Source organism: Trachemys scripta, chromosome 1, assembly GCF_013100865.1.
Source record: "Trachemys scripta elegans isolate TJP31775 chromosome 1, CAS_Tse_1.0, whole genome shotgun sequence".
NCBI lineage: Eukaryota > Metazoa > Chordata > Testudines > Emydidae > Trachemys > Trachemys scripta.
Window position 1 is genome coordinate 180,806,794 of NC_048298.1, and position 26,881 is coordinate 180,833,674.

Here is a 26,881-nt window from a genome sequence, read left to right on the forward strand (position 1 = left end):
TAACTAGATTAATGGTCTAGTGGTCAACATTAGATTAATGTGTTGCTGAAATATGGTACTCATGGTGGTGTTGAACAGTCTGCTTTGCAAGAAACATTCTGCCTGATATTGTCTTCAATTACATGTTCCTTGAGCTCCAAAAATTTTACTCATATTTCAACTAAAATGACAGCCATGGTAATTAGAAGGGGAAATGTTTTTGTTTTAGCAAGTATGCTTTAGCTGGAACATGCACTTTGTCTGCTTAGTTAAACTTTGACAGTCAGTTTCAATGCAGGAAAGCATCTGTATTTTGGATGGCCCATAAGCATTTGCTGGATTGTCACGGACTTCAATTGGTCATAAATCAGCATCTAGTTTTGTTACTCATGCTCTGTACTGTATGTTCTTTCAAATGCTGGTTTGGCAGTGCAAAAATGCCACAGGAGCTTTATTTGAGATAGTAAGATGAAAATGAATACAAGTGCTACCTGTGGCCCTGAACTGCTTTAATATTACAGCCAATTTATTTCACTGTCCCCACTTCTTATATACTACAGATATCTGGATCAACATGCACATTTTTTTCAGAGAAGCTGTGAGAAAACTTTAGGAGCTAGATTCTTTGGCACCAAAATAGGCAGTCTGGGATTCTAGGAGGAGCAGAAACTGGATGTTGCTGCTCAAAGTGAGCAGTGACATTGACATTTAAGATGCCCTGTTTCTCATCCCATGGGGATTAATAGTTCATTTAGTGAACTATCATTCAGGCTGTCTGTATATTTGTTTGATTAGCTCATGTCTAACAAAACAAGCTACAAATTTTAAATGAATGCTTAGATTATACAATAATTCTCAAGAGGGATTGATTGAAGAGCAGAATATTGTGAACTTTCCCTATACAAATGTAGCTGCTAAAAACAGTGGGCTACAGGGGCAGGCGTAAGCTAAGATTTCTTAAAAGAATTCACACCAAATACTGAGAAATTCACTTAAAGGAGCAATTCTACTTTTTAGTCTTAGCTTAGAGTGCATACATCTAACAGTACTATAAACGGGAATATTTTGCAGTTTCATGGGCATGTGAGTGAAACTTTCTATAAAGTCTTAATCTTAGGAAAACTTTTCAGGGCTGACATAAGCAAAATAAAAAAGCAATAGGAAAACTATCTTTAAACTACTGTGACAGAGGAGGGCAAAGGGTAGGTATAGGACTCTGCATTTTGGAGTAATAGCAGGTAAAGATGAAACTCTACACTGTGACCTTACTGACTACCTTTGATATATCATAGTGTAAGGCCTGTGTTCCTACCAAGGGTTGAATTGGATCTGCACCCGATACCAAAATGAGATGTTACCAAGATTGCAAAATGCTCAAAGTTTGTCTTGTTTCCTTGGGATCAAATGCCATTCAGATAAGTCAGCTCAATGTGATCATTTTTCTCCCTGTACTATAAGCAGCAGTAAAATGAGCAATAGTGATAGGTAGTTCAAACCTCTGTTAGTGTTTCTGGTAGATAGGACTGAACTTGAATAAGTTTTTTCATATTTTGATGGGGGCTTCAGGAACAGACTAGAAACTTTAGTACTTAACTTTCCCCAAAAACCTCAAGTTTTTTATTTAGAAGAACAAGATAGCCTCTGCAAGAATGTACTGGTGCACCAAGATTATATAAAAGTCAGTCCACTTCAGCTCATGGGCCTTGCACAATTGGAGGATATGTGGCATGAGCTGCAATGTTTGAGTTCCTGGATATGTCTAAATAAAATGTTACTATTGCAATAATGTAGCCTAGAATGATCACATGCATACAATAATGCCATACTTGCAGGCTTTATTGTATTATTATAAGATTTCAGTGACATGATTAAAATTTAGGGAAGCGCAGTTCTTTTCAACAGGAAAGCTATTAACATCAACTTTAACTGTATTTTGCACCTAAGTGGTCATTTGGTTTTATCTGGATACTGAAATGTCATCTCAGTAAATAATGTTTAAACACTGGGTAAAAGACTGAGCACTTTATATTTGATTTCCAAAAGTGAATTTTATGAATAGGGCAGTTCACAAGAATCATGTTGTATTGAGTTCAGAAGTCAAACAAGTATTTGAAAGTGAAACCCCACATTAAATTACAACTGCTGGCCTATTTAACAACTCCGTGAGAAAGATGACACTAGTGCTTGGAATGCAGACGCCAACCACATCATTTTTGAGACTCTTCAAAGTTGGGCTCTAGGAGGAAAAAATATCGTATTAGTTTCATGTTAAGATGCTCAAGTTCCAATACTGCTCATAGATCAACTTCAGGCTCTAGCAGAATATAAACCATGGACTCATTTACTACTTTTAGTGATCTGCAGCTAATTTTGCAAACATGTCATAAAGAGGTAGGGGAAGCAAAGGGACATTTAGCACAAGTTTAAGAGTTTCTTCATGAATATGCAATATCTCCTATATACATAGGATGTTTACCTACAGCCAAGGTAACTTACCTGCTAACTAGCTTGCAACTAGTTCATTAATGGGGTCCTACCAGTTTTACCAGCAACAAGAGAAAAATCTTGCTACCTACCATTGACTCTCGTAAAAAACATAATGAGCAGTAAAGTTAAGATATGAGACTTTAAAGTAGTACACAGACTAGGTGAATGAGAAAAATTAGTTCTTTCCTGGAGAAAAGACTCCACATTATGATATAGTATAATTTAAGCCACAAGGGAAGATTAATCCTAAATGACTCAAAACTGGAAAAGACTGCCTTATGCTAAAGACATTTAGATTGCTTTGTCTGTACTAAGAAAATTAGTCAGCAGGTGAAAGTTACTCACTTGACTGTATGAGGAAGGGATAGTTCAGAAAATACAACAAGGAGTCTGGTGGCACCTTAAAGACTAACAGATTTATTTGGGCATAAGCTTTCGTGAGTAAAAACCTCACTTCTTCGGATGCATAGAGTGAAAGTAAAATAGCAGAAAATTTCAGAAAATAGCAACTCTCACAGCAGTATCTCATGTAACTAAGGGAGAACTCCTGAAATAATTAATAGTCTGGGTCCACCCCATGCAGTAAGTGGCAGAATGAAATTCCAAGCACAGGGACCTAGTCCTCATGTAGGAATTTCTGATCTTCCTGTTCCCTTAGATCACTGTAGAGTCCATGGAGGATGGGGATGATCAACTAATGGCAGATGACAGAGAAGACTTCTGGTGGATTTGGCAGTGACTTCACTACTCACTTTTATCCTTTAAAATAGCTGTTGTGTGACACTAGTTAACAACACCTCTCTGGTGGAATTTTCTAACTGAACCCTCACAGCCATGATCCCCTGAAGTTAATTAACGTGCAGATGTCTGTGCCAAACCACTCAAGTCTCAACATTATCAAATGACAGCTCTTAAACAGCAATGTTGTGTCACATGGCACCTGGCAGCAGGCACACTGTCTGTACACTTAACCAAGGCTCATTTCAGGTCTCAGGAATGGACAGAGTGGCCAAATACGTCCTGAACAGCAGGAACAATTGCTGCAGGAGCCTTACATGACACTAAGCATACGCTGCTGCCACAAAGTTCCTATTTGCCAACCAGACTGCACATGTACCATCCCCAAGAGCAACAGAGTCCTGCTCTCTCCCAGGACCACATGGCTAATTTACCTCCAGGTCACTGGTCACAAAGGCTCTATATTCCACTATTCATCCTTTCACTTTCACACTTATGATGCAAGAATAAATTAACATAAAGGCTGGAGACTCACCCTCAAATTTGAAGTCTGGAAATTTGGTCAGGTCTCCCCCACCATATAACCGCTGAATTTTGGCAATTTCTTCTGCCATGTTTTTCTGGTATTCAGGGCCTACATCAGCTGGACCACCAGCTTTCCTAAAGGCAGAAAATGTCCAATGAAAATTTTTATTCTAAACATTTTATACAGCAATTTTATCATTTAAGGACCTAATCAAAGAGTAAAATAATGGCTCTACACTCCCCAAATAAGTAAAGCAATTTAAATATTTTGAAAAACCAGAGGTAGAGAGCGTATCAGGGGTACATTTTTCCCTTCCAGCATTTGAAATCAGACATTTTAGCTTAACTAAAGCTAAAGGAGTGTTTAAAATGGAAAAATGAGAAACATATTTCTACAAATATTAGCCAGTGTTCCTTTAACAAGGTAAATTCTAAAATCCAATTATCAAGTTGCATTTTTCTAAATGGCTGTGAATGGAGACTTGGCAACAAGGCATAATTCTGTTCTTAAGCCTTTAAAGTACCTAGACAAAACTTCCTTGAAACATGCTACTGTTATTTTTGAGGCTAATCTGCTGAAAGGGAAGATCAACTTCAAACCAAGTTGTTTAGTAAGAACATTAATACCAGTAGAACGAGGTGAAGTGCCTAGAATACAGGTAACTTACGACAATTAGGGATGTACTTCCTAGTCTACAAAACTGCACACAAGAGCAGCCCTACAGACTACTTAATGGAAAACAATGTTTAATCAAAGTGAAGCATCAATTATAGGTGTTATGTTACAAACACATGCTTATAATCAACAACTAGTTTCTCAATTTGACAATCCATGTTTTCCCCCAGTGTAATACCAACTCTCTCAGATTTAAGATTTATGTATAGTGACCATACTAAAGATATATAGTTTAGTCATTACACATGAACTCGTTATAATAATTTTAAATAGGAGTAAAATCCCTCCATTAGAATATCATTTTATAATATTTACCAAAAGTAAGATCTGCTAAAAAGGAACTGAACTATTTTCTAAGCTTTTAAAAGGGGCTTAGAGGTATTAGGAATCCAATTTCAGTGACTTTCAACTAGAGTTGGGTGACTAACTCCCTTAAGTCCCCTTGAAAATCCCAGTCTAAAGAATGATTACTTAAAGAAACAAGTTCACTCATTCCTTTGTATTTTCTAAAAAAGGACAGTTATTTGTAGATAGAAAAATAATTGACTTCTGCCAGGCCTAATTTTGAAAAAAAAAAAAGATTTTTTTCAATTAACTTTTTATTTTTACAGTTGTGGGACACTAGAGGGGGTAGGGCTAAAGTAGCACTGACAGCAAGGCTGCAGGGGGCATCTTTGACAGTGGGGCCAGTGACACCAGATCCCTGCAGGCACACAGACTGTTACTGTTATATTTTTGTGTCTGTTTCAGTATGTCAGCTGCAATTGACATTTACTGACAGTTATCCTTTAAAATTGAGTCCTGAACAAGCCTGTTTGCACGTATGAGTGTTACATTTCTACAACTTTCTGTCCACAAGTTCTGTGTTTCATAGCTAACAATTCATGTTTTAACAAAGCCAACGAGGAGTACTTGTGGCACCTTAGAGACTAACAAATTTATTTGGGCATAAGCTTTCGTAACACAGCTACCACTCTGAAACCTGAAGTCATGTTTTAGACATCTAAACATGGAAATATTGAAGCTTTTCCACCAGCTTCAATACAGATTTGATACCTTATGTTACAAAACTTGATAATTTCCCAACTATATGTAAAAACCATTAGGAGAAAAATACTATGAAATTTAGTGATAGTGTTAATACAAACCATATCAATGAATTCCATTAACCTTATTCTGGCCTTAATTATTGCTTTAGTGCAGATGCTGTCCTCACTGTGGTAAAGAGAATGAGGAAATGGTGCTGCACTGATCAGTTTACAGTCTAAAACCACAAGAGTATTTCCAGATAGAATCATTAGAAAAAGATTTAACGAATGCAAAAAGCTCTTCAATCCAGTAAGAATCAAAAACTACCCAGGGATAGTAAGAGTAGCTACACCTAAGTTTTAATTTTAGTAGACAAACATGAAAAGAACACAAATTTACCTAATGCAATACTTATCTGGTGCCAACTGCAGCTTTAAGAGCTCTACAGCAACTGTAGCTAAATCAGTTGTGGACAACTTCTCTTAATGCTCCAAGAAAAACTTCCTCCATCATATTATTCGTGCCCCCCCTACCCCCCAGGTTTCTCATTTTAGTTATTTCTCTAAATCCACCCCTAGAGAATCCCCTACGGCATGACACATCCTCCATATGGAAGTGTAGATAAATCTCTGATAATTTTCATATGACTTTACATTGTGCCTCTTCAAATAACCTTGTGGTGGGTCTACCCACGTGTGACCTCTGTTATCAAAGCCTCATTTAGAAACTTTGCATTGCCCTTGGTATAATATTATAGCCCCTAAGGATAAAATAAGATAGAAGAAAAATTTCTTTTTGCTAGCAGTAGAACAAGGGCTCCCACCCCCACTCAATCAATTGCCCTGTTGAATGAATGAGGTGTGGATGAACAAGGCATGGAAGGCAGCACCTCCAGACAGCCTCAACTGTTGGAGAGGGGCTGGGAGCCAGACCCAAGGACAATAAAACGTGTCAAGTGGGCTCATTAAAGACAAGCAGACATACAGACGGCCTCGGGGGTTAGAAGCAAGCACCTTCTTTTGGAAACACCCTCTTTGCAGCATTGGGACAACACTCAAAAAAAAGCAGCACAAAGGACCAATGGACACAGACATAGAGTTTAAATCTGGTCTAGATTTGCATAAGAGGAAAGCTGCTATAAGTGAGGTGTCTTGCAGAGGATCCCGGGTCTCGTCTTGTCAACATGGGAGCATCAATCCGGATCAGCAGAAGCCCAGCTCCACCCCCTCCCCCATCTAACTCACCTGGCCAGTGAAGTTAAGGGGAGCAACTAATTGGTAACAACAAGACGGAGTGTGTTTGTGTGTGTGTGTGTGTGTGAGAGTGTAAGTGTAATATATTATATGCATATAATACAGTGTTAAGGAATACATGTATTACTAATAAATGTGGCGTTTTGCCTTATTCCCCCGAAAAGATCCTGTGCAGTACTTTAAGTACAACAGAAGCATTTCTATTTTAAAAGAATAGTTTCCTTTCCCCATCTCAAAGCTAAGACAACTGATAGTTTGGTACAGATATGCTCTTTTTTATTCCTCTCTTTTCACCACCACCACCAAAGAGGACACAAGGGAAAAAAAAACACGGGTGGTTTGGACATTTTTTTCTACTGATATTTTGGCTGGGAGGGGCTAACAATAGGAGTGCAGCAGCAATGTTCTTTCACTTGTATCTCCATGATAATCTTTCTTTTGAAAAATCTGTGAAATGGATGCTTACTTCCACTCTGCACCACATTTCACTCCTAATGTTTCACTAAGCAATTCTGCAATAAAAAGGTCTTCAAGCTGAGTTTGACATATTTGAGCCAAGAGTCTGTTTTAAATGAAATTGTAACTTCAGAACACCAGTTCCCAAACGGTGGGTCCCAAACCTTGATGGATGGGAGGCACCGTGACCTTTCCTAACAACCTTCCAACCCTGGCCCCCAACCAGCCCCTCTCCCCCCCCATGGCCAGGCCACAATCACTATTAGGCTGCTGTCTATCCACTCACTGGCTGCAGCCACTTCCTCTAGATTGCAACTGCCTGGATCCCCCTTCACATGCTGCTGCCTACAATCCAGGTGAAATGAGAGCAGGATCCAGACAGCAGCCTGGTAGCAATCCTAGCCCTTGCCCAGTTGCAGGGAGAAAGGGGCCAGCTGGGGCTGCAGATCGGGGCAGAGCTGAAGGAGTGAGAGCTGGATAGGGGGCTTGGATGGCAAGTCAAGCCGGAAGTAGTTGGTGGGTCACCTTAGCAAAAAGTTTGGGAATCACTGCTCTAGAATGTACTACGGAAGTAGCAGAATCAGTACACTGATAAGTTTGAGAGATTTTGTACAAAATGCTAGCATTACAGCATTTATTAAATTGAATGGGTTTGGTCATAGACTAGGAAAATGTTATTAAATCTAAAAACAATCCAAAGTCTATTGCCAGTGAAATTCTAACCAGTTAGTTAGCTCTTTAGCTTGAACCGCAACCAGCCCTCCTTTAAACATACTAAGCTTCTCCTACACCATTAATCAGCTTTTATTTTGCTAAATATTTCTAATGAAATTAGAATTTGTTGTTTAAGATAATTTTTTGTTAATGCAAAAATCTTCCTACAGTAACAAATGAATAAAAGTTTCTTGATAGGTGAGTAACTGGAGACATTTAAATCAGAGATTCTCTCAAAATGTTGATATTCAAATGTAAAATTTTATTTTTATATTATATGATTTTATGGCCCACTATTTCTAGATGAATTTATTCAATTCTTACATTTTGTTTTTGGAAAGAATAAATGTAATTATTTGAGGTCAGTAAAAAAAAAGGAAAAGCAGTCAATGTTTGCAAAGGTATCCGTTATCTGTTCACATTTTGGATAACTAAACCAACACTCAAAGTTTTATGGCTACTGTTCAATACTCCCTTACCCTCATATGCAGCTATATAAAAGTAGTAATATGGACAAAGTCAACTGTAATAACAAACACAATAACTAGTAAAGACTTAAGTCTGAACTTTCTTTTTATTGAGGTGTTATAGATAATTTTTTCTTGCAAATTATGTATCAAGTGTCAGTCCTCAAGGACTGCATTTCTTTGTGTAATTTCTTTCATGAAAGCTTATTTTTGTAACATTCCTCCGTGAAGCACAGATCTTTTAACACCTGGGACTGCAGTTGCAAAATAAGGAATTATTTCCTAGCCCACCTTTCTCTGGGGCTTCAGAAATGGAAGAACCATTGACTAGAATTTGTGCTAGGTTAGTACTTGGGGCCTTTCCATGCTGAAGCTAAAGACCTAATTATAAGAGGAATAATCCCATATTAATGTTTGCTAAAAGTTTCATATTAATCTTTTTTACTTAATACACTGAATTACATTTATTGCATTCCAATAACTTACTGGCTCTTCATGTTGTATTCTCTGATCTTGTCTATAAAGAGCTTCTGAACTGGATCAAGTTCCTTCGCCTTATTAAACACTATAGCAGAAAGGCCAATGTTCCTACGCAAGTGTATTGAGATGGCAGAGCGGAAAATGGAGGAAAACCTGAATAGCTGTTGGAGAATCATGATGAACTCGCAGAGGGTTTCAGCTAGAAACAAACAGAAAGCATTAAGTTAGTGGTTTCTTGCCGTTTTTTCTGTACTTTACATTTGCAAAAAGAAAAAAAAAACGTAGATCAGTTTAAAATGTCAACATTATTAAATGCAGGGAAACACCAAGAGAAAGAAAGTCCAACATTTTAAAATGAAAGTAACAATTTTGCTATATCTGAGAAATATACTTTTGCTAGAATGTATCCCGTCATTTGACCTACGATTCATATTTCTTCCACATTAAAATGAATTGTCTGAATAAAAAAGTATATCAAAACAAAACGCTAAAAAAATGAACTGGATATTTTTATCTGTAGTGCTTAGCAAAGATACCTGCATTTAAGTATTCATTTGGCACAGGTCATACTAATTCAGAGACAAAAATAAAGCTGATTAGAAAGTAGGTAGTTTTCAGTGAGAATACAACAGGGATGAAGAGTAAGCTAGCAAATCAGTATTATAGTATTTTTATGAAAACAAAAATCAGAAATGTGTGATCTTTAAACCAACAATGAACCTTTTAAGAAAATCTGACAACACTGACTGAGATTTACATGGATCATATTCACATGACCACAAGCCAGGCTTTGTGTTTCTATTTGTAAGTGAACTAGCAATAAAAGGGAAAGATTTTCAATGACAGTCTCAACAATCTCAAAGTTAAAAGGCAGAGTTGGCAGGTAAAGCACCGAAGAAGGAGTTTTATACTTAGCCCAACAGGTAACTACCCTGTGGGGCGTTGCCTGACTAGACACGAACCGGTTGTTTAAACCCGTTGCCGAGCCGGGTTACCCCGCGGACCCGGCTACTTTGCCCACACAGCCGAGCGGCCACGGGGCGGAGGGGACGGGCAGGCCGGGCCAGCCCCGCTCAGGGCGAGGGATCTGCGGCTGACGGGGAGACACAGGATGGCGCAGCCCCGGCAAGGGCCGGGGTGGCGGGGCCGGACACCTAGTCGAACCCGTCCCGTCGCGGAGACCGTGGCCCGGCCACAGGGACTTTCGTCCCGAGCAGCCAGACCCGGCGCCGGGCGGGGGAGCGACAGGGGCCGCGAACACCCCCCCCCCAGCGCCGCTCCCCCGCACGGGGGGCGCCGCGGCCGCCGCTCCCTGCCCGACCGCAACTCCCTCCCCCCGACCCAGCGGCGGCCGCGGCGCGTTACAGGGGACGGCGGCGGGGTCCCTCTGCCTGGCTCCGGCTCCAGTCACCTTGGGGGGGTCACGGCACCGAGCCCAGCGCGCGGTGCACCCTGGGAAGCCCGCCCCGGTAGCAGAGAACTCTGGGGACCGCGCTCCTCGCGTGCCTGCCCCGCCCCCACGGGTAACATGGCGCCCCCCGCCGCCAGTTAAACAAGTACCTAGAGCCGCCGCGCGCCGCCAGAACGACCCAATAACAATCCCAAAGCCGCTGCCGCCGCCACTAGCAGCAGCAACACCGCTAACCACTCACCAGCGGAAATGAGCAGATCTACTTCCGAGCCAGAGAAACCTAGGCCATTAACCCGGCCGTTAAGTCTCAGCGAAGTCCCGCCTCCTGCGCCCGCTGATTGGCGGGTGGAAGGTGGCGCCGTGGGGGATGCCGGGAGTTGTAGTCCTTGCCCTTGTGTGTGGGGGGGGTGGTTGTGTTCGCGCTCCCTCCTCGCCTGGGCCCTGCACAGGCCTCGCCGCCCAATCCTCAGCGCGTTCCGCTCCCCTCAGCGTGGCGCTTGGAAGGCGGCGTAAGGACCCGGCGGAGCCGCCGCTAGCGAGCGGGGCGCGGGGGAGTCGTGCGGGCCGCTCCGGTCGGGGCGAGAGTTTCTGCGGCGGGTGAGTGAGGCGAGCGGGTCGGGGGGCCCGGGGCGCCCGAGGGAGGGGCGGGTGGACGGGAAGCGCCGCTCTCCGTATCCGGGGGAGGGGGGCTCAGGCCTGGCTGCGGCTCGTGTTTTGTTTCCGTTTCTCCCCGGCGCAGCGAGTCTCATTTCCGTTTCGGGTTCAAACAACAAGGAGGGAGGCGGCGGGGCCAGGGGCGAGGGGCCGGGAGCAGCCTCCCCTCGCGGGCTCTGTGCAGTCCTGGGGGGCGAGGGCGTCCCCAGGGCGCAGCGTTGCCCGCTGCCGCAGGCCCGGTCCCGTCACATGGCGGCTGTGGGGCGCCGGGGGAGGCCCGATGCTCTCAGCCAATTGCCCGGGAAACCCGTCCGCCTTGTCCCCCTTTCCCCAGGCAGGGGGAGGCCTGGCTGCTGTCGCAGCTACTGAACCTGGCTGGCGGGCCCGCTGCTCCCCGGGAGTCCATTGTCCAGTCCCCATCCCGAGCTCTCGCTGGCTCCCTCCCAGCTACATCAAAGGCCCGTCCCCGCTGGCGGGCAATAAACGCGCTTCAGGCGCCCCGCACCTCTCCACCCCGCGCTGTGTCCGTTCAGTCATAAAGGGGAAAGTGTGGCGATTGCCCGCGATTGTTGTTGTTCTGGGCACAGCATACGCAATTGTGTCCACTGTGGACGCTGCTGTAAATCTTCTAGTTCTACTTAGTAAGATACCTGTTTTCTGGGACATCCTCTTAAAATTTTGTGCTAACTTTAGCTACAAGTGAATCATAAGATCAGTGTAACGGAACAAATGCAAAATGTTGTTTCTTGGTTTCTGTTTTGCTTCACTCTTGTGTGCATTAACCAGTACTTTGTTTTATAGTCAATTTCACTGGTATGCACTAGGTAGTCACCTTTCCCCATTCACACTTGTTTTTGTGTGCCATGCACTACAGTACTGGGAGAGGAAAACATTCTAAAGCACAGTAAAATATGACTGCAAGACCATGAAGATTGGCCCAGGCAGTCAAAGGCACAGAGTTAATGTTAACTAAAAATTTACTTGGATTTCAGTTTGATTGTACCCTTTCACATCCATTGTTTCCAATCTTTGTAAATATTTAAGGTAATGTGCTGCTAGAGATTCATGGCCTATATAGCAGAGGGAACCGATTGGTTACTTTGTTCTCTGCTCACAGTTATTTGGCACAGAAACATTCACACTAGTCTGTTTCGCAATTACTTGTTTGTATTTGCAAAAAAACAGGAGTACTTGTTGCACCTTAGAGACTAACAAATTTATTTGAGCATAAGCTTTCGTGGGCTACAGCCCACTTCATTGTATTTGTATCCTTATTCCAATACTTATATTCTAATAGCACTAAGAGACTCTAGTTATGATTGGAGCACCATTTGTTCTGATTTTTTTATTATAAACAGAAGCGCTCCTAATGCCGAGCTTTGGGCACCTTGACAGTTTCTTAAAGTATACTTCACTAACACAGACAGACTACAGCAATTACGCACAGATCACAATAACCGGGCAGCAGCATAAAACAAATGTAATACCCTCCCTCTTCCCCCTCCCCCCCAACAGAATTACTGGTCATCCTCCTATCACTACCCAGCCATGCCCATCTCTGTAAATCTTTATGTTCTGTGGATAAAAAGAGAGGCCTTGAAGTGTGTCCTGGAGGTTAACTAAGCGGTTACAGGACACCCTGCTAGCAGCCTCCTCTCTCTTGTACAGGTGGGTGGTGGGGGCATTGTCTAGCTTAGGAGCCTCTGCTTTCCACAACTGTGGCAATGGATCACAGTGACAGAAGAAGTCTCTTGGATAGCTACGTCCCAGGCCATTAGGGTTTTCCAGGTCAAACAAAATCTTAAAATGAAGAAGCCAATGGACTATGATCTAGGCCGGTTGAGATCAGGTTTGATGTGCTCACAAAAAGAAATACTGCTTTACAAGCCAGCTGCTGAATTCTGCAGCTCCTAGGTAGATTTAAGGCAAAGATAAAGATGAGTTTTAATTTCTTTGGCTATTAATCTAATGCTGACCTCACATTGGAGAAAGATTAAAAATGATAAATAAGAAAAACCGCCCAAAATAATAGTTTGACACTAACATAATGCACAAATTAGGTGATCATACCACATGCATTTTCATCTACATGCATTGGTCATTGAACTTGGTGAGATATAAGAGACCTCAGATGGAAAATCTTTTGTTTATTAGGTGTTTTGTAGATTAATACTGAATACATTCACCTATAAGAGGTAACGTAATTTTTAAAAAATAGCAGAAATAGATAACATATTTAATACAATATATTTTTAGAAAAAGTTTTATATCTGTCAACAGCTTTCATATTTCTTCCAAGGACAGTATGTAATACAAATGGGACAACAAAATCTCTCAAGTATTTTTAAAACAATTTGAAATTTAAATGCTATCATCCAGTGAAAGGTAAACCTGACCAGTTCATACAGCATCCAGTAAGTATACAAGCCTCCAAAGGAAGAGAACAAAAGCTACCTGATTTAGTTGGGAATTGGTCCTGCTTTGAGCAGGGGGTTGGACTAGATGACCTCCTGAGGTCCCTTCCAATCCTGATATTCTATGATTCTACCTCAGGATGTATGATTTCTGCACCTATATGTCTGTTTAAATTCCTGAATTTGCCTCCTCCCAGAAAAAAACAAAACCATCAACTTACTACTTCCATTTGCCAGAACAAGTATTGTCATCTGCTTCATGGTTTCTGCATCACCCTTCCATTTTAGAGCTGTGTAATTGGCTTTAGAGTTTGCAGCTGAAAACATTTTTGGTAAAAAGTATATGGAATTAACAAATCATTTTTATGTGAAACTGTAATGCTCAAATTTTGCTTCCCTATAATTCATGAAACTACTTTAACAATTTTTCTTTTGCAGACCTGTTTTTGAGCCTTTTTAGCCATGACTAAAAGAGATGCAGAGGAGCTGATAGAAATAGAAATTGATGGGACTGAGAAACAGGAGTGCACTGAAGAAAGGTATGTGCTTACGATCAATCAGTATTGCTTACTGTACCTCTACCCTGATATAACGCAACCTGATATAACATGAATTCGGATATAACGCGGTAAAGCAGTGTTCCGGGGGAGGAAGACGGTGCATTCCGGCGGATCAAAGCAAGTTCGATATAACGTAGTTTCATCTATAACACGGTAAGATTTTTTTGGCTCCCGAGGACAGCGTTATATCGGGGAAGAGGTGTACTTGTGTCACTTGAGCTGAAAATAGTTTACAGTTTTTATCGTATTTAGGTCCTGCTCCTATAGAAATCAGTCTGTCTTGTCATTGTATTCAGTGGGGAGAAGACTGAGTTCTTATTTAAGAACATAAGAATGGCCATACTGAGTCAGACCAATAATCCATCTAGCCCAACAGTAGCCAATGCCAATTGCTTCAGAGGGAATGAACAGACCAGGGCAATTATCAAGTGATCCATCCCCTGTTGTCCAGTCCAATCTTCTACCATTCAGACTTATGGACACCCAGAGCATGAGGTTGTCCCTGACCATCCTGGCTAATAGTCTTTGATGGACCCATCCTCCATGAACTTATCTAATTCTTTTTTGAACCCAGTTATATTTTTTGACTTCACAACATCCCGTGGCAATGAGTTCCACATGTTGACTGTGCATTGCATGAAGAAGTACTCCCTTTTGTTTATTTTAAACCTGCTGCCTATTAATTTCATTCAGTGACCCCCTGGTTCTTGTGTTAAGTGAAGGGGTAAAAAACACTTACCTATTTACTTTCTCCACACTATTCATAATTTTATAGACCTCTGTCGTATCCCCACTTAGTCATCTCTTTTTCTAAGCTGAACAATCCCAGTCTTTTTAACCTCTTCTTATATGGAAGCTATTCCATACTCTTAATGGTTTTTGTTGCCTTTCTCTGTCCCTTTTTCCAATTCTAATATATCTTTTTTTGATATGGGTCAACCAGAATTGCATGCAGTATTCAAGGTCTGGGTGTACCATGAGTTTATTTAGTGGCATTATGATATTTCCTATCTTATTATCTGTCCTTTTTCTAATGGTTCCTAACATTGTTAGCATTTTTCACTGTTGCTTCACATTGAGCAGATGTTTTTGAAGAACTGTCCACGATGACTCCAAGTTCCATTTTTTGAGTGGTAACAGCTAATATAGACCTCATCATTTTGTACGTATAGTTGGGCTTATGTTTTCCCTTGTTATTACTTTGCATTTATCAACATTGAATTTCATATGCCATTTTGTTGCCCAGTCACCCAGTTTACTGAGATCCCTTTGTAACTCTTCTTAGTCAGCTTTGGACTTAACTATCTTGAGTGATTTTTGTATCGTCTGCAAACTTTGCGATCTCACTCTTCACCCCTTTTCCGAGATCAATTACGAAAATGTTGAACAGGACTGATCCCATTACAGTTCCTTGGTGAACCACCTCCTCCCCCACCCCCCAGCTATTTACCTCTCTACACTGTGAAAACTGACAGTTTATTCCTACCCATTGTTTCCTATCTTTTAACCATTTACTGATCCATGAGAGGACCTTCCCTCTTATCCCATGACTGTTTACTTTGCTTAAGAGCCCAAGGTGAGGGACCTTGTCAAGGGCTTTCTGAAAGTCCAAATACACAATATCCACTGGATCATCCTTGTCCACGTTTGTTGACACCCACAAAGGGTTCTAATAGAATGGTGAGGCGTGATTTCCCTTCATCAGTGTTGACTCTTCCCCAACATATCATGTTCATCTGTGTGTCTGATAATTCTGTTCTTTATTACAGTTTCAACCACTTTGCCAGTTAATGAAGTTGGGTTTATCAGCTTGTAATTGCCAGGGTTGCATAAGGAGCCTTTTTTAAAAATTGGTGTTGCATTAGCTATCCTGCAGACATCTGGTACAGAGGCTGATTCATATACTGCAGTTAGTAGTTTTACTATTTCATATTTGAGTTCCTTCAGAACTCTTAGTGAATACCATCTGGTCCTGGTGACTTATTACTGTTTATCAGTTCATTCCAAAACCATCTCTATTGACCCCCTCAATCTGGGACAGTTCCTCAGATATGTCATCTAAAAAGAATGGCTCAGGTGTGGGAATCTCCCTCGCATTCTCTGCAGGGAACACCAATGCAAAGAATTCATTTACGTTCTCTGCAGTCACCTTGTCTTTCTTGAGTGCTTCTTGAGCACTTTGATCATCCAGTGTCCTCACTGATTGTTTAGCAGGCTTCCTGCTTCTGATGTTCCTATTTTGCTGTTAGTTTTTGTCTCTTTTGCTAGTTGCTGTTCAAATTCTTTGGCCTGTATAATTATGCTTTTACACTGTTATTTAGGCATGGCGGCTGCTTTTTTTTTTTTTTTTTTGGTTCTCTTACTGGTTTTGTTTTGTTTGTTTCTGGGGCGGGTAGGGGAATACATTTAGTTTGAGCCCCTATTATGGTGTTTTTAAATAGTTTCCATGCAGTTTGCAGGCATTTCATTCTTGACCATTCCTTTTTAATTTCTGTTTAACTAACTTTCTCATGTATTTGTGTATTTCCTCTTTTTGAAGTTATATGCTGCTGTGGTGCATTTCTTTGGTATTTTTCCCTCTATAAGGATGTTGAATTTAATTACACTATGGCTGCTATTACCAAGCAGTTCAGCTATATTTGCTTCTTGGGCTCAGATCCTGTGTGCCACTTAGGACTAAATCAGCCATTGCCTCTCCCCTTGTAGGTTCCAAGACTAGCTGCTCCAAGAAGCAGTCATTAATGGTGTGTAGAAATTTTAGCTCTGTATCCCAACCTGAGGTGATGTGCCCAGTTAATATTGAGTTTTCTGGTTTTGTAGCCTTTCTAATCTCCCTGAATATTTCACCATCACCATCCTGGTCAGGTGGTTGGTGTATATTCCTACTGCTATTCCTATTGCTATGCTTTTATATTTTTAAACATGGAATTTCTATCCATAAAGATCTAGTGCTTTTTGGCCTGGACATAGGAAAATCAGACTAATGGGAAAAAAAATTGTTTTACTATGCCGAAAGGAAGCCATAACACACAAGATGTAACTTGCTTAGGATGACCCATGGTATCCTGTTGTTAATTGTTGTGACTGCCATTTCTAATCCTCTCACTACATTCTGTAAATATTTCTTCTATGCTATTTTCCTTAAGGTCATTTACCCTTTGTCAAACTAAATGATTGTAGTAAAAACAAACTTACTGTAGAAATGGAAGTCACTTTTAGAACTAAACAAATCTTCAAGCAGCAATTAAGACCTTCAATACCCTGATTACAGTGTATGATGGGTCTGCATTGTTTGTGATTTCTCAGTCATTTTTCTTTGTCTGTTACTTTTACTCTGGTACTATTAGTTTTTTCTCTTCCTTTCCTTTCTTCATGTCACTCTCACTACTTTGACAACTTCTCAGGAGCATGTTAGTGAAGTCTGCAGCATGTGTACAGCCATTAAATCAGTATGTTCTTCTCTAGCTGCCATTCCCAAGTGCTATAGAAACGTCAGATTCCAAGTTTATGCCATCACTTTTCCTATCAAAGGGATGTAAACCAAAGTAGTTTGTAACTAGAACAGAGGGGGAAGATAATATCCATGACATTAATAGCGCAGCCACCATTGCTGCAAATACCAGAGATTAAAAGCCTTTTGCCCTACATGAGTTACCTTACTTCTCTGTCTAAACCTGCTCCTACTGCTTAATTACCACTGTCTACATGGGGGGGAAGCATGGCTCTGTTACCTACTCTTGAAGAGTTTCCTTCAGGTATTAGCCCCTTTGAATTGGAGAAAAACATATAACTGGACAACATAAATCCTGCCTCTAAGTCTGATTTCCTCTTTATTTTTAACAAATTGAGTATTCTCCTATATTTTGTACGTTTCCTCTGTACATAAGCCAGCCCCTCAAAGCTCTCCTTAGGATCGGAACTCCATACCATTTAATGAAATGTGCAAGTGTCTGGGTCAACATAGCTTTAAAAGTAGGTGACAAAACCAAGGTCACTCTTCAGGTTTCTCCTTGTAGCATGCAAACTTCTTTATTCTTTTATGTTATCTGCAGTGTGCATGGAGTTTGACCCATTCTTAATATGAAAACGTCGAGTGAAATTTTTCTACCTGCTCTGTACTATGTCATTATCTTTCCTTCATCAGCTAATATTCCTAGCTAAGTGCCTGCTTTATCCTGCTGTCTGTCCTTACTATATGCTAACCTTTAGACTTGCACCACGATGAGACTCTGGATACCCATGTGTGCCCTGCTCTAGAAGCTGTGGCTGCAAGTGAGTCACTGCAGTGCTCTATATAAATGCCTGAATGCTATTGCACTGAACCCCATTTATCCCTCCCAGGACTAATTATTTCCTTGCAGACTTCTTGGAGATTCAAAGGGGAAAAAATTATTTAACAAAAGATGGCAACAATTCAACTCCTTCCCCAGTTCCAGGTGATGCCAGAGTCATTCCTACCTGCTGGGTGGATTTCTCAGCTCTTTCTGTTTCCCCTAGTCTGTCAGTTTCTTCCCTTTCTCCAATTCACCATCACTTGGTGCTCTGCCCAGCTCCTGTTAACACTTCATCCCCTCGCTCTCCCGTGATGGGGAAGGTGTGTGTGTTGGGCCGGGGGTCTGCTTTCTCTTTATTTTCCAACTGCCATGGAATCGTCTGATTCCAACGTTCCATCCCTTTTCTGTTTAAAAGTGAGTCACCAGAGTATTCTGCTTGCTGTTGTGAGTAGAGTAGAGAGAAGGAATCTCGTTATGGGCATACATTTTCATTACGTTAACAGCAGTGTCACAATCACAACAAATACCCAAGTTGATTAATGTTCTGCAGGAGTTCCTTGGATACCAAAAGGGTTTTCAAAGTCAAACAAGATGCTAATAATTTCAAATTATCAGGTAATTATATAGTCCTGGGTAACCATTGATTACACATCCTTGTAATAATCTGTTTACCTGGATGGCCCAGACCGTGGATATAAAGAAATACATATTTTATCACAACGTTACAGTCTTAACTCTAACACATGAAATTATTTTTGATGTATTCCAAGATAAAAATATGTATTTATGTGGACTTTTATATGTGGCTGATCATAGTGCCATCTAAACATAAAACTTGTTTTAGGAAGGATTTTACGTTGTTTATTACTGATAAAAGAGCAGTATTTTATATCAGAACCATGTTTGTTTTGTGATAAAATCTGCACATTTTTATGAAGAAAATTAAATGTTGACATGGACAGTGAAAGACTTATGTCATTAACTATTTCACTTCCTTGGGTTTTGTAAATGGTGATATTTAGAGTGAGAATCCTTTAAGTGGGTTTTTGAACAAGGAGATTTTTTGGTATTTCTTAGTGTCTTGACTTTTGCCTTTTTGCCCCCTAAGTCTGTTCGTTTTCCTTTTGTTTGTCTGGAAATATACATATAAACACTTTTTAAAAATCAGATAAAAGGATAGGGGCTGTTTGTGGGTGCAGAGATCTGCCTACACAGAACAGCCTTCAGGATGGGTCCTGCGTTAGCCCATCTGAAAAATGTTGGCATTTCCAAACGCATTACCTAGTTTCTTTGCACTCATCTAATTCTTTTTCATTTGGGAGAATGAATACAGAAGTGAGTAAGCATTATCCCCATTTTAAAATTTTTCTAACTAATTAGAGATTTGGAAAAGAAATTGAGTCAGTGAGTTGTATTGTCCTAGCATTTCTGAGATCAGGGTTCTGTTCCTGTCATTTCCACAAATCTCCTACTTAACTATTGACAAGGCACTTAAATTCTGTTCCTCACTTAGTTATGCCATTTGGTGACCTTTGGAGAACGCAGGAAGTGACTATTTCTATTCCTTTTGACTTGTTTACATGATTTTTTTTTTAGTCACCATGTTTGGTGTTTTGTTTTGTTTTTCCCATTTTTATTGGCAGATTTCTTGTTTTCAAAAATGGCAGATTTTTATTTAAACATTTTACTATTTTTGCCCCTAACAGTTGCCTTGCCTCTTGCACCTGCCAATTTTAATATTTGTTTCAGATTTTAATTGTAATGGGATACATTTGGACAAATAGAAGAACATAGACATTCAGTAAGTTAGGGTTACCATATTTCCACAATCAAAAAAGAATACACTGGGGGGGGGGGAGCCCCGCTCTAGCCCTGCTCTAGCCCCGCCCCATCCACTCCCTCCCACTTCCCACCCCCTGACTGCCCCCCTCAGAACCCCCAACCCCCACTGCTCCTTGTCCCCTGACTGCCTCCTTCTGGGACCCCTGCCACTAACTGCCCCCTAGGACCCCACCCCCATCTAAGCCTCCCTGCTTCTTGTCCCCTGACTGCCCCCTTCTGAGAACCCCCCCACCCTAACTGCCCCCTTAGGACTCTACCTGTCCCCTGACTGCCCCAACTCTTATCCACCCCCCCACCCCCAGACAGACCCCCTGGGACTCCCATGCCCTATCCAACTGCTCCCCGCCCCCTGACAGGACCCCCAGAACTCCCGACCCATCCAACCCCCTCTGCTCCCTGCCTGCCTCGACTCCTCTCCACACCTCCTCCCACAGAGAGACCCCCGGGACTCCCACACCCTATCCAACCGCTTCCTGCCCCCTGACAGGACCCCCAGAATTCCTGACCCATCCAGCCCCCTCTGCTTCCTGCCTGCCTCGACCCCTCTCCACAGCCCTGCCCCCCTGACAGCCCCCCCAGAACTCCCAACCCATCTAACCCCCCTGCTCCCTGTCCCTGACTGTCCCAACCCCTCTCCACACCCCTGCCCCCCTGACAGCCCCCCCCGAACTCCCGACCCATCCAACGACCCCACCCCCGCTCCCTATCCCCTGACTGCCCCCCTTCTCCAACTCCCCAGCCCCCTTACCGTGCTGCTCGGCTTAGAGCAGGTGTCTGGCCCCGCCCGAGCGCTGCTGGGCGGCGTGCTAAGGCTGTGGAGGAGGGGGGAAGCGGGGGAGGGGCTCTGGCCGCTGCTGCCAGCCCCGCCGCCGCGTTCCCTCACAGGTGCGCAATCCCCCCGAAACAGCTATTTAAAGAGCAAAAAGCCGGACATGTCCGGGGAAATCTGGATGTATGGTAGCCTAGATAAGTGGCACAATTTAAAAAAAAAAAAAAAAAACTTTTAAAATTCTTATCTCAAAAAGCACGTATTCGGAAACATTGCAGTTATCTAAGTACTATTCACAAAAAGATATCAATAACTTAAAAACTGCTTAATTATGATTTTTTAAATTCAAAAATAGCTGGTGCCCAGTTTTAAGAACTAGCAACAAGCTGTTTGAGATGTAAGACAAGTCCAAACATGCAAATCAGAGTGTCTTTTAAATGACTTGTAGTTCTAACTACTCACACATTGCTGGATTTAAATTAAATGGAACCACTTGGAGAAAAAGACCAGAGTGTCATTGAGTAAAAACATCTGATCACCCCAGCCTCTCTATCCTTAGTCTTCAGAGTCAGGTTCTAGCCCCAGCTGCAACTTCAAAGAGCTGTCTACAGCTGTTTTTAGAGCCCTTACCTTGAGTGCTGCAAGCTTGAATCTGTTGACCTGAGCTGGGAGGCTTGCTGTTGCAGGCTATGTAGGCATACCGTCAGTAGGATTTTCAATAAACTATTAACATTTCTGGCATCAATATTCACTTTTGCATAGCTTATCTCCAATTTGTTTTAACCTAGCTATCACTTTTATTACTATAGGAGAACACACAGCTAGTGCATTTTCAAAGCTATTTTGTTAACATTCAGTTAATGATAAATTCTTTGGTCCTTTGGTGTTCAAGCATCGTTGAGCAGACGTACACCACAGCAGAATTTGTGAGTCAGGCTATTGACATCAATGAACCAGTTGGAAATCTTAAGAAGTTGTTGGAACCAAGACTTCAGTGTTCCTTGGATGCACATGAAATCTGCCTGCAAGATATCCAGGTAAATCAAGGAGGGTTGAAAAACTTCTTCTGAGGGTTCAAACTGTACTCTGAGAATAGTTCTGTATATTCAGTCCCTTCCCTCCACTCTGATCTTTATATAGGGGGTCTCACACTTCAGTTTGCTAAATTGTTTACAATTAAGAGTCTAATCTTGCAAGTGTCAGCCTCATCAACTTCAAATTGTTTATAATATGTACCCACTAATTACTAATGTACTGCAAATAAAACTGGGAAACTTCTAGGGTTCGTGTCAGAAATGTATCTCAGTAGCAGAATGTCTTATCAATTTTGGGGGGGGGAGGGGGAAATAAACATTATAATTTTGAAAGTACAGATCATACCTTGAAATACAATTCTTAGTGTATCTTAGGTCAGGTATATTGACTGTTCCCTGAAAGCCCTTGCTACTTGCTGGTTCCTATGGGAGTTGCATTTTTTCAGATTTTCTGAATTTAGAAGCCAGAAGAGCTTTACACAGCATTGTTTTGTGTTTTCTGATGTTTACAGGTCTAGTTGTAAAGATTGTTCTGCAGTTATACAAAAACATATTGTGATTTTTTTTTAAATGTATGTTTTTGAAATAGATGGTTACTGCAGGGTTTCCTGGATGATGATTTTTTTTATTTCAATATGATTTGATTTCATTATAATTTTTATAAAGCTTAAATAACACAGCCATTAAATAAGGACTTGGTAACCTTTCTAATTTCCTTCCACTCTTGTTAATACTTAAAGATTCTCTAGAGTTCCTGAAAGGTTATTGGCATACATTGAAATCACTTTACTTCAAGCCTCGTTTGGTAGTAGCAGGGAGATTTAAAAGAAAGTATGTAAGCTATTTGCTGGCCCTGATGTATGGTTACTGTTCACCATACATGAGAACCATATATTCTGGCACTTCCACTGCCAGAAGCTGGGAGAGGGCAACACGGGATGGATCACTTGATGATTCCCTGTTCTGTTCATTCCCTCCGGGGCATCTGGCACTGGCCACTGTCGGAAGACAGGATACTGGACTAGATAGACCTTTGGTCTGAACCAGTATGGCCGTTCTTATGAATTTCTGTCTGGGTAGTTATTACAGTATGTGTATATATTTCTTTATCTATAGAATAGGAGCTGCTAACAAACGGTTGATCGCACTAGCTGTAGGAGTGATATTCCTAGTGATGAGAAGTTACACGCCTATTTTCCCAGAAAGAAAACATGGATTTTGTATCTGTTCATACACAAAGTAAAACTATTTCCCCATGCTAATTTTTTCCCCTACTGTTACTCACACCTTCTTGTCAACTGTTGGAAATGGGCCATCCTGACTATCACTACAAAAAATTTTTTTTCTCCTGCTGATAATAGCCCACCTTAACTGATTAGTCTCGTTATAATTGGTATGGCAACACCCATTTTTTCATGTTCTCTGTGTATATATATCTTCCTACTGTATTTTTCACTGCATGCATCCGATGAAGTGGGTTTTAGCCCACGAAAGCTTATGCCCAAATAAATTTGTTAGTCTGTAAGGTGCCACAAGTATTCCTCATTCTTTTTGCTGATACAGACTAACATGGCTACAACTCTGAAACTTAACCTTGTTGTTGATCAAAAATGCTGTAGGCAACAGTTGTAGGTGAAGTTGTAGTTGTTCAGAGTTTCTTTCTGAGACAGGTCACTTTTTTAATTTTTTTTAAAGTTTACAAAATAATGAGTATAGTTTTTCAAAAGACAAAATACAGGAATTGTATAGCAAATATTAAATTCTTTCAATTTTTTTTTCTTATTCGGATCCTGCTACAAGTACACAAAAATGAACAGTTATCTATTTTTTTCCTATAGCTATCTTTTAGCTAGACTTGTTGCCAAAGAGTGTAACATAGAGATTCTTTGCATAATAAAAAATCAAATTTAGAAATATCTGTTAACAGAAAAATTATCACAAGGTACTATATCAGGGGTCGGCAACGTTCGGCACGCGGCTCGCCAGGGTGAGCACCCTGGTGGGCCGGGCCAGTTTATTTACCTGCTGACGCGGCAGGTTCGGCCGATCGCGGCCCCCATTCGCCGGGGTTCGCCATCCTGGGCCAATGGGGGCGGTGGGAAGCGGCATGGTCCAAGGGATGTGCTGGCCGCGGCTTCCCACCGCCCCCATTGGCCCGGGACGGCGAACCGCGGCCAGTGGGGGCTGCGATCAGCCGAACCTACCGCGTCAGCAGGTAAATAAACTGGCCCGGCCCGCCAGGGTGCTTACCCTGGCGAGCCGCGTGCCAAACGTTGCTGACCCCTCTACTATACTCAGGACACAAAGATATATCAGGTATTGACCTCTGAATTAGATTCTTCAGTGACTAGTATTTTTTTATTATGAAGCTGAGGTAGTAAAAGAAGGCTTTGTTGTCATAGTCAAAAATATATATGTCATTTATTTTTCAAGTAAATTAAGTTTAGCAAGAAATATTACCAAGGTCTGAAGGCCCAAAGAATAGAATTCAGATTATAAAGCTTACTTTCTGTAGCTACTAAGAGTTATTTCAGAGCTAAGGAAATATTGAAAAGTTACATTTGCTAAAACTGCAGATTACATTTTTGTTTCAGACCTCCTTATTGTTGGCCTATTGTGATGTGAAAATGACTGAGTTAGTTTCTTTGACAAAGTGTATTTTTAAAAGATTACAGTAGACTTTCAGTATATCTAAAGTACCAATTAATGAAGCTAAAAAGGATGCAGTTTTAGCTGATAGATCGTTAATAAAGATCTATTTGTAAATCCCCCAAACTTTAATATTTGATCACTATAATTAATCATGAAGGATTTTATTAGGATTACAATCATTATATTTGTCATCCTGTTAGCGCTCTTGCTGTCACTCCCTGCATAGAAATCTGTAATCTTTTTTTTAAAACTTCTGTAGTATGTTGTTTGAAGCAGAGTCTAGCTTACTGCAGAGATTCACTGGTAGTGAGGTGTTGGCAGTGGAATATGGTGAAGACCTGGAATAGTATTTATGTTCTGCTAATGTAATTGCTTTTAAAGCAGATGTAACCGAAGGCAGTCATGGAGGGCATTGAATGAAAAGAACATATCTTCTCCCAGTGTTAGCCTCATTTGGGGTTTTGATTGGATCAGTGGTGAAATACCAACTCCCTCTTTCCCTTTCTGTCTCTTTGGCCAGGTCTACACTAAAAATTAGGTTGAACTAGGTATGTTGCTCAGGGGCCAGAGAAATTCACACCCCTGAGCAACATAGTGAAGCCGACCTAGCACCTGATGTAGACATCAGCAGATGGATGAAAGATGACCTACCTACTGCCTTTTCAGGCAAGTGGATTAACTACAGTGGCAGGAAGACCTCTCCCATCCCTGTTGGTGCAGCTGCAGCACTTCTATTGAAAACATACCCTTATTTGATATAATGATGAAAAGAGGAAGGGAAAGATTTGGCTCTCTTAAGAGCCAAAAACATAGTTAATGACTCCCTTACGTAAAAATGTTTCTTTGTAGTGGACCTCACAATGTTATGTCCCAGAATATAAAATTTTTTTTACCAACACCTAAAAATGGAAGTTGGGGGAAGAGGACATTTTTTTTCCCTCTGCTAGAAATAAAGAGGTGAAAATAGAAACGAAGGTAGTCTCATTGATGTCAATGATCGTGGCCTGATAGAAACAGCCTCTAGCTTGTTCCCAGTACCAATTATAACTGATTAGTGATTGGGGCTGTTACCCAGAGGACACAGAGTGAAGGGATATCTGATGGAAATAGCTCCCAGCTGGTTCCACACAGTGGCTGTGGAGTGAGATGTCACTTTGAATTCTGTTGTACTGAACAGATCAATAACGCACTGCTTTTTTTATATACTGTTGAGTGAAATAAACGATTTTCTGCAGAAAGTTTGTGTACAAGAGAGGAAGATAGTACTGTAACAATAAGGATGTTAAAGTCCATGTAAGAGATACATTAAAGAATTAATCAGAATCACAGCCAATATGGCATGATGTAGTATTTTAGAGGCATAAAGCAAAGATTGTCTAGACAACTATCTTTGATTGATGTGGTGAACGACTATTAAATAGTATTAAGTATCTGTGTTAAAGGGATACTGTCAACTTAAAAAATCACACTTTTGTGCATAGTTGCAGTTACCACCTAAGATTAGAGAGATAAGTGTTTTTCTTTTTTACTTTGTGCATTTTGACAGTACATTGTTTATAGTTGGATTCACTGTTTCCCCATGGCATTTTTGGAGGTTGACAAGTTCCTTTAAAAAAATTTGTAATTGGAGCAACTGTTAATCAGAATGGAGTAATTTTTCTTCTTTAGATTTGAAATTTCTCTGGATAAAGAGCAGGTATACTATGACTTGTACAGTGCCGCACACGCTGTTGGTGATTAAGACTAAAAATATTTGATAGCTGCAGTTAGGAACTCAAGTATTCTGATGCCCTGACATATATGTACAGAGTTTTGAACTGAATATACAAGATAACTTTATAAAAGCATTTAATTATAAGTCTAGTAATTTTAAAAAATTTCCTCCTTGTATCAAGCTGGACCCAGATCGCAGTCTCTTTGATCAAGGAGTAAAGACAGATGGAACAGTACAGCTTAGTGTACAAGTAATATCCAGACAAGGTAAGCAATTAAGCATTTTATTCACTATCATACAAGATGAGCCATATTGTAAGTGTATTTATGTTTATGCATTACCGTTTTTAACTGTAGCATTGAAAATATAACTGCATTATTCATGTTTCTGTAGGCTGATTTTTCCATTGTACACCATAGGTTTATAGCGTGACAGTTAAAATTTTTCATTAACTGATGTTTCTGCAGCCCAGAATGTGTCTGTTTCCCATAGTAACTTTATATAAATCTCAAACTAGGAAAACTGATGGGATGGGGACAAGGTGGAACTCGCCAGTACCCTGCATGTGAGAGTTTTCAATGAGGACAAGCAGTTGTTTGTCTCATGCTGGACAAAATATCTGGTCAAATGAAGCAGAATTGCCACCCGCTAATTGAGAGAAACATCAGTATAACGTGAACTTACTGCTTCATGAATAATTAAATTATGGTTGCATTGTCAACTCACCACGTACTAAAGATCAGAAGCAAAAGC

The 26,881-nt window shown here is 41.0% G+C and overlaps 2 protein-coding genes across 9 annotated transcripts in view; one reads left to right on the forward strand and one right to left on the reverse strand.

Moving 5' to 3' along the window:
* Positions 1-473: 473 nt before the first annotated feature.
* ATP5PF (ATP synthase peripheral stalk subunit F6) lies at positions 474-10,586 on the reverse strand. Of its 5 annotated transcripts, none has more exons than XM_034793031.1 (4): positions 10,457-10,586; positions 8,811-9,003; positions 3,740-3,864; positions 474-2,215 (listed from the first exon to the last, which is right to left on the reverse strand). In XM_034793031.1, exons 2-4 carry the CDS (start codon positions 8,978-8,980, stop codon positions 2,187-2,189), a joined length of 324 nt encoding a protein of 107 aa, XP_034648922.1. In that variant the 5' UTR covers positions 8,981-9,003; positions 10,457-10,586; the 3' UTR covers positions 474-2,186. The 5 variants fall into 5 exon arrangements, with proteins under 5 accessions (XP_034648922.1, XP_034648931.1, XP_034648914.1 ...); XM_034793040.1 differs by having other exon boundaries at positions 10,365-10,469; XM_034793023.1 differs by lacking the exon at positions 10,457-10,586 and adding an exon at positions 10,170-10,322.
* An 86-nt stretch (positions 10,587-10,672) lies between these two features.
* Positions 10,673-26,881, forward strand: part of GABPA (GA binding protein transcription factor subunit alpha) — a 48,137-nt gene continuing 31,928 nt past the window's right edge. For 2 of the 4 annotated variants that reach the window (XM_034792952.1, XM_034792926.1), the window contains exons 1-4: positions 10,673-10,812; positions 13,722-13,822; positions 21,621-21,765; positions 26,310-26,394. In XM_034792952.1, coding sequence (XP_034648843.1) covers positions 13,746-13,822; positions 21,621-21,765; positions 26,310-26,394 — 307 coding nt within the window. In that variant the 5' untranslated portion in view covers positions 10,673-10,812; positions 13,722-13,745. Of the gene's footprint in view, positions 10,813-10,899; positions 11,511-11,565; positions 13,616-13,721; positions 13,823-21,620; positions 21,766-26,309; positions 26,395-26,881 lie in introns of those variants that run through there. The other 2 variants (XM_034792943.1, XM_034792934.1) reach the window with 2 other exon arrangements.

Coding starts and splice junctions, on each gene's coding strand:
- ATP5PF (XM_034793031.1), bottom strand. CDS start 8,980: ATGATTCTCCAACAGCTATTCAGGTTTTCCTCCATTTTCCGCTCTGCC. Junction 3,865..8,810: donor GAATACAACATGAAGAGCCA/GTAAGTTATTGG, acceptor TTCTGCCTTTAG/GAAAGCTGGTGGTCCAGCTG. Junction 2,216..3,739: donor TCCAGACTTCAAATTTGAGG/GTGAGTCTCCAG, acceptor TTTTCCTCCTAG/AGCCCAACTTTGAAGAGTCT.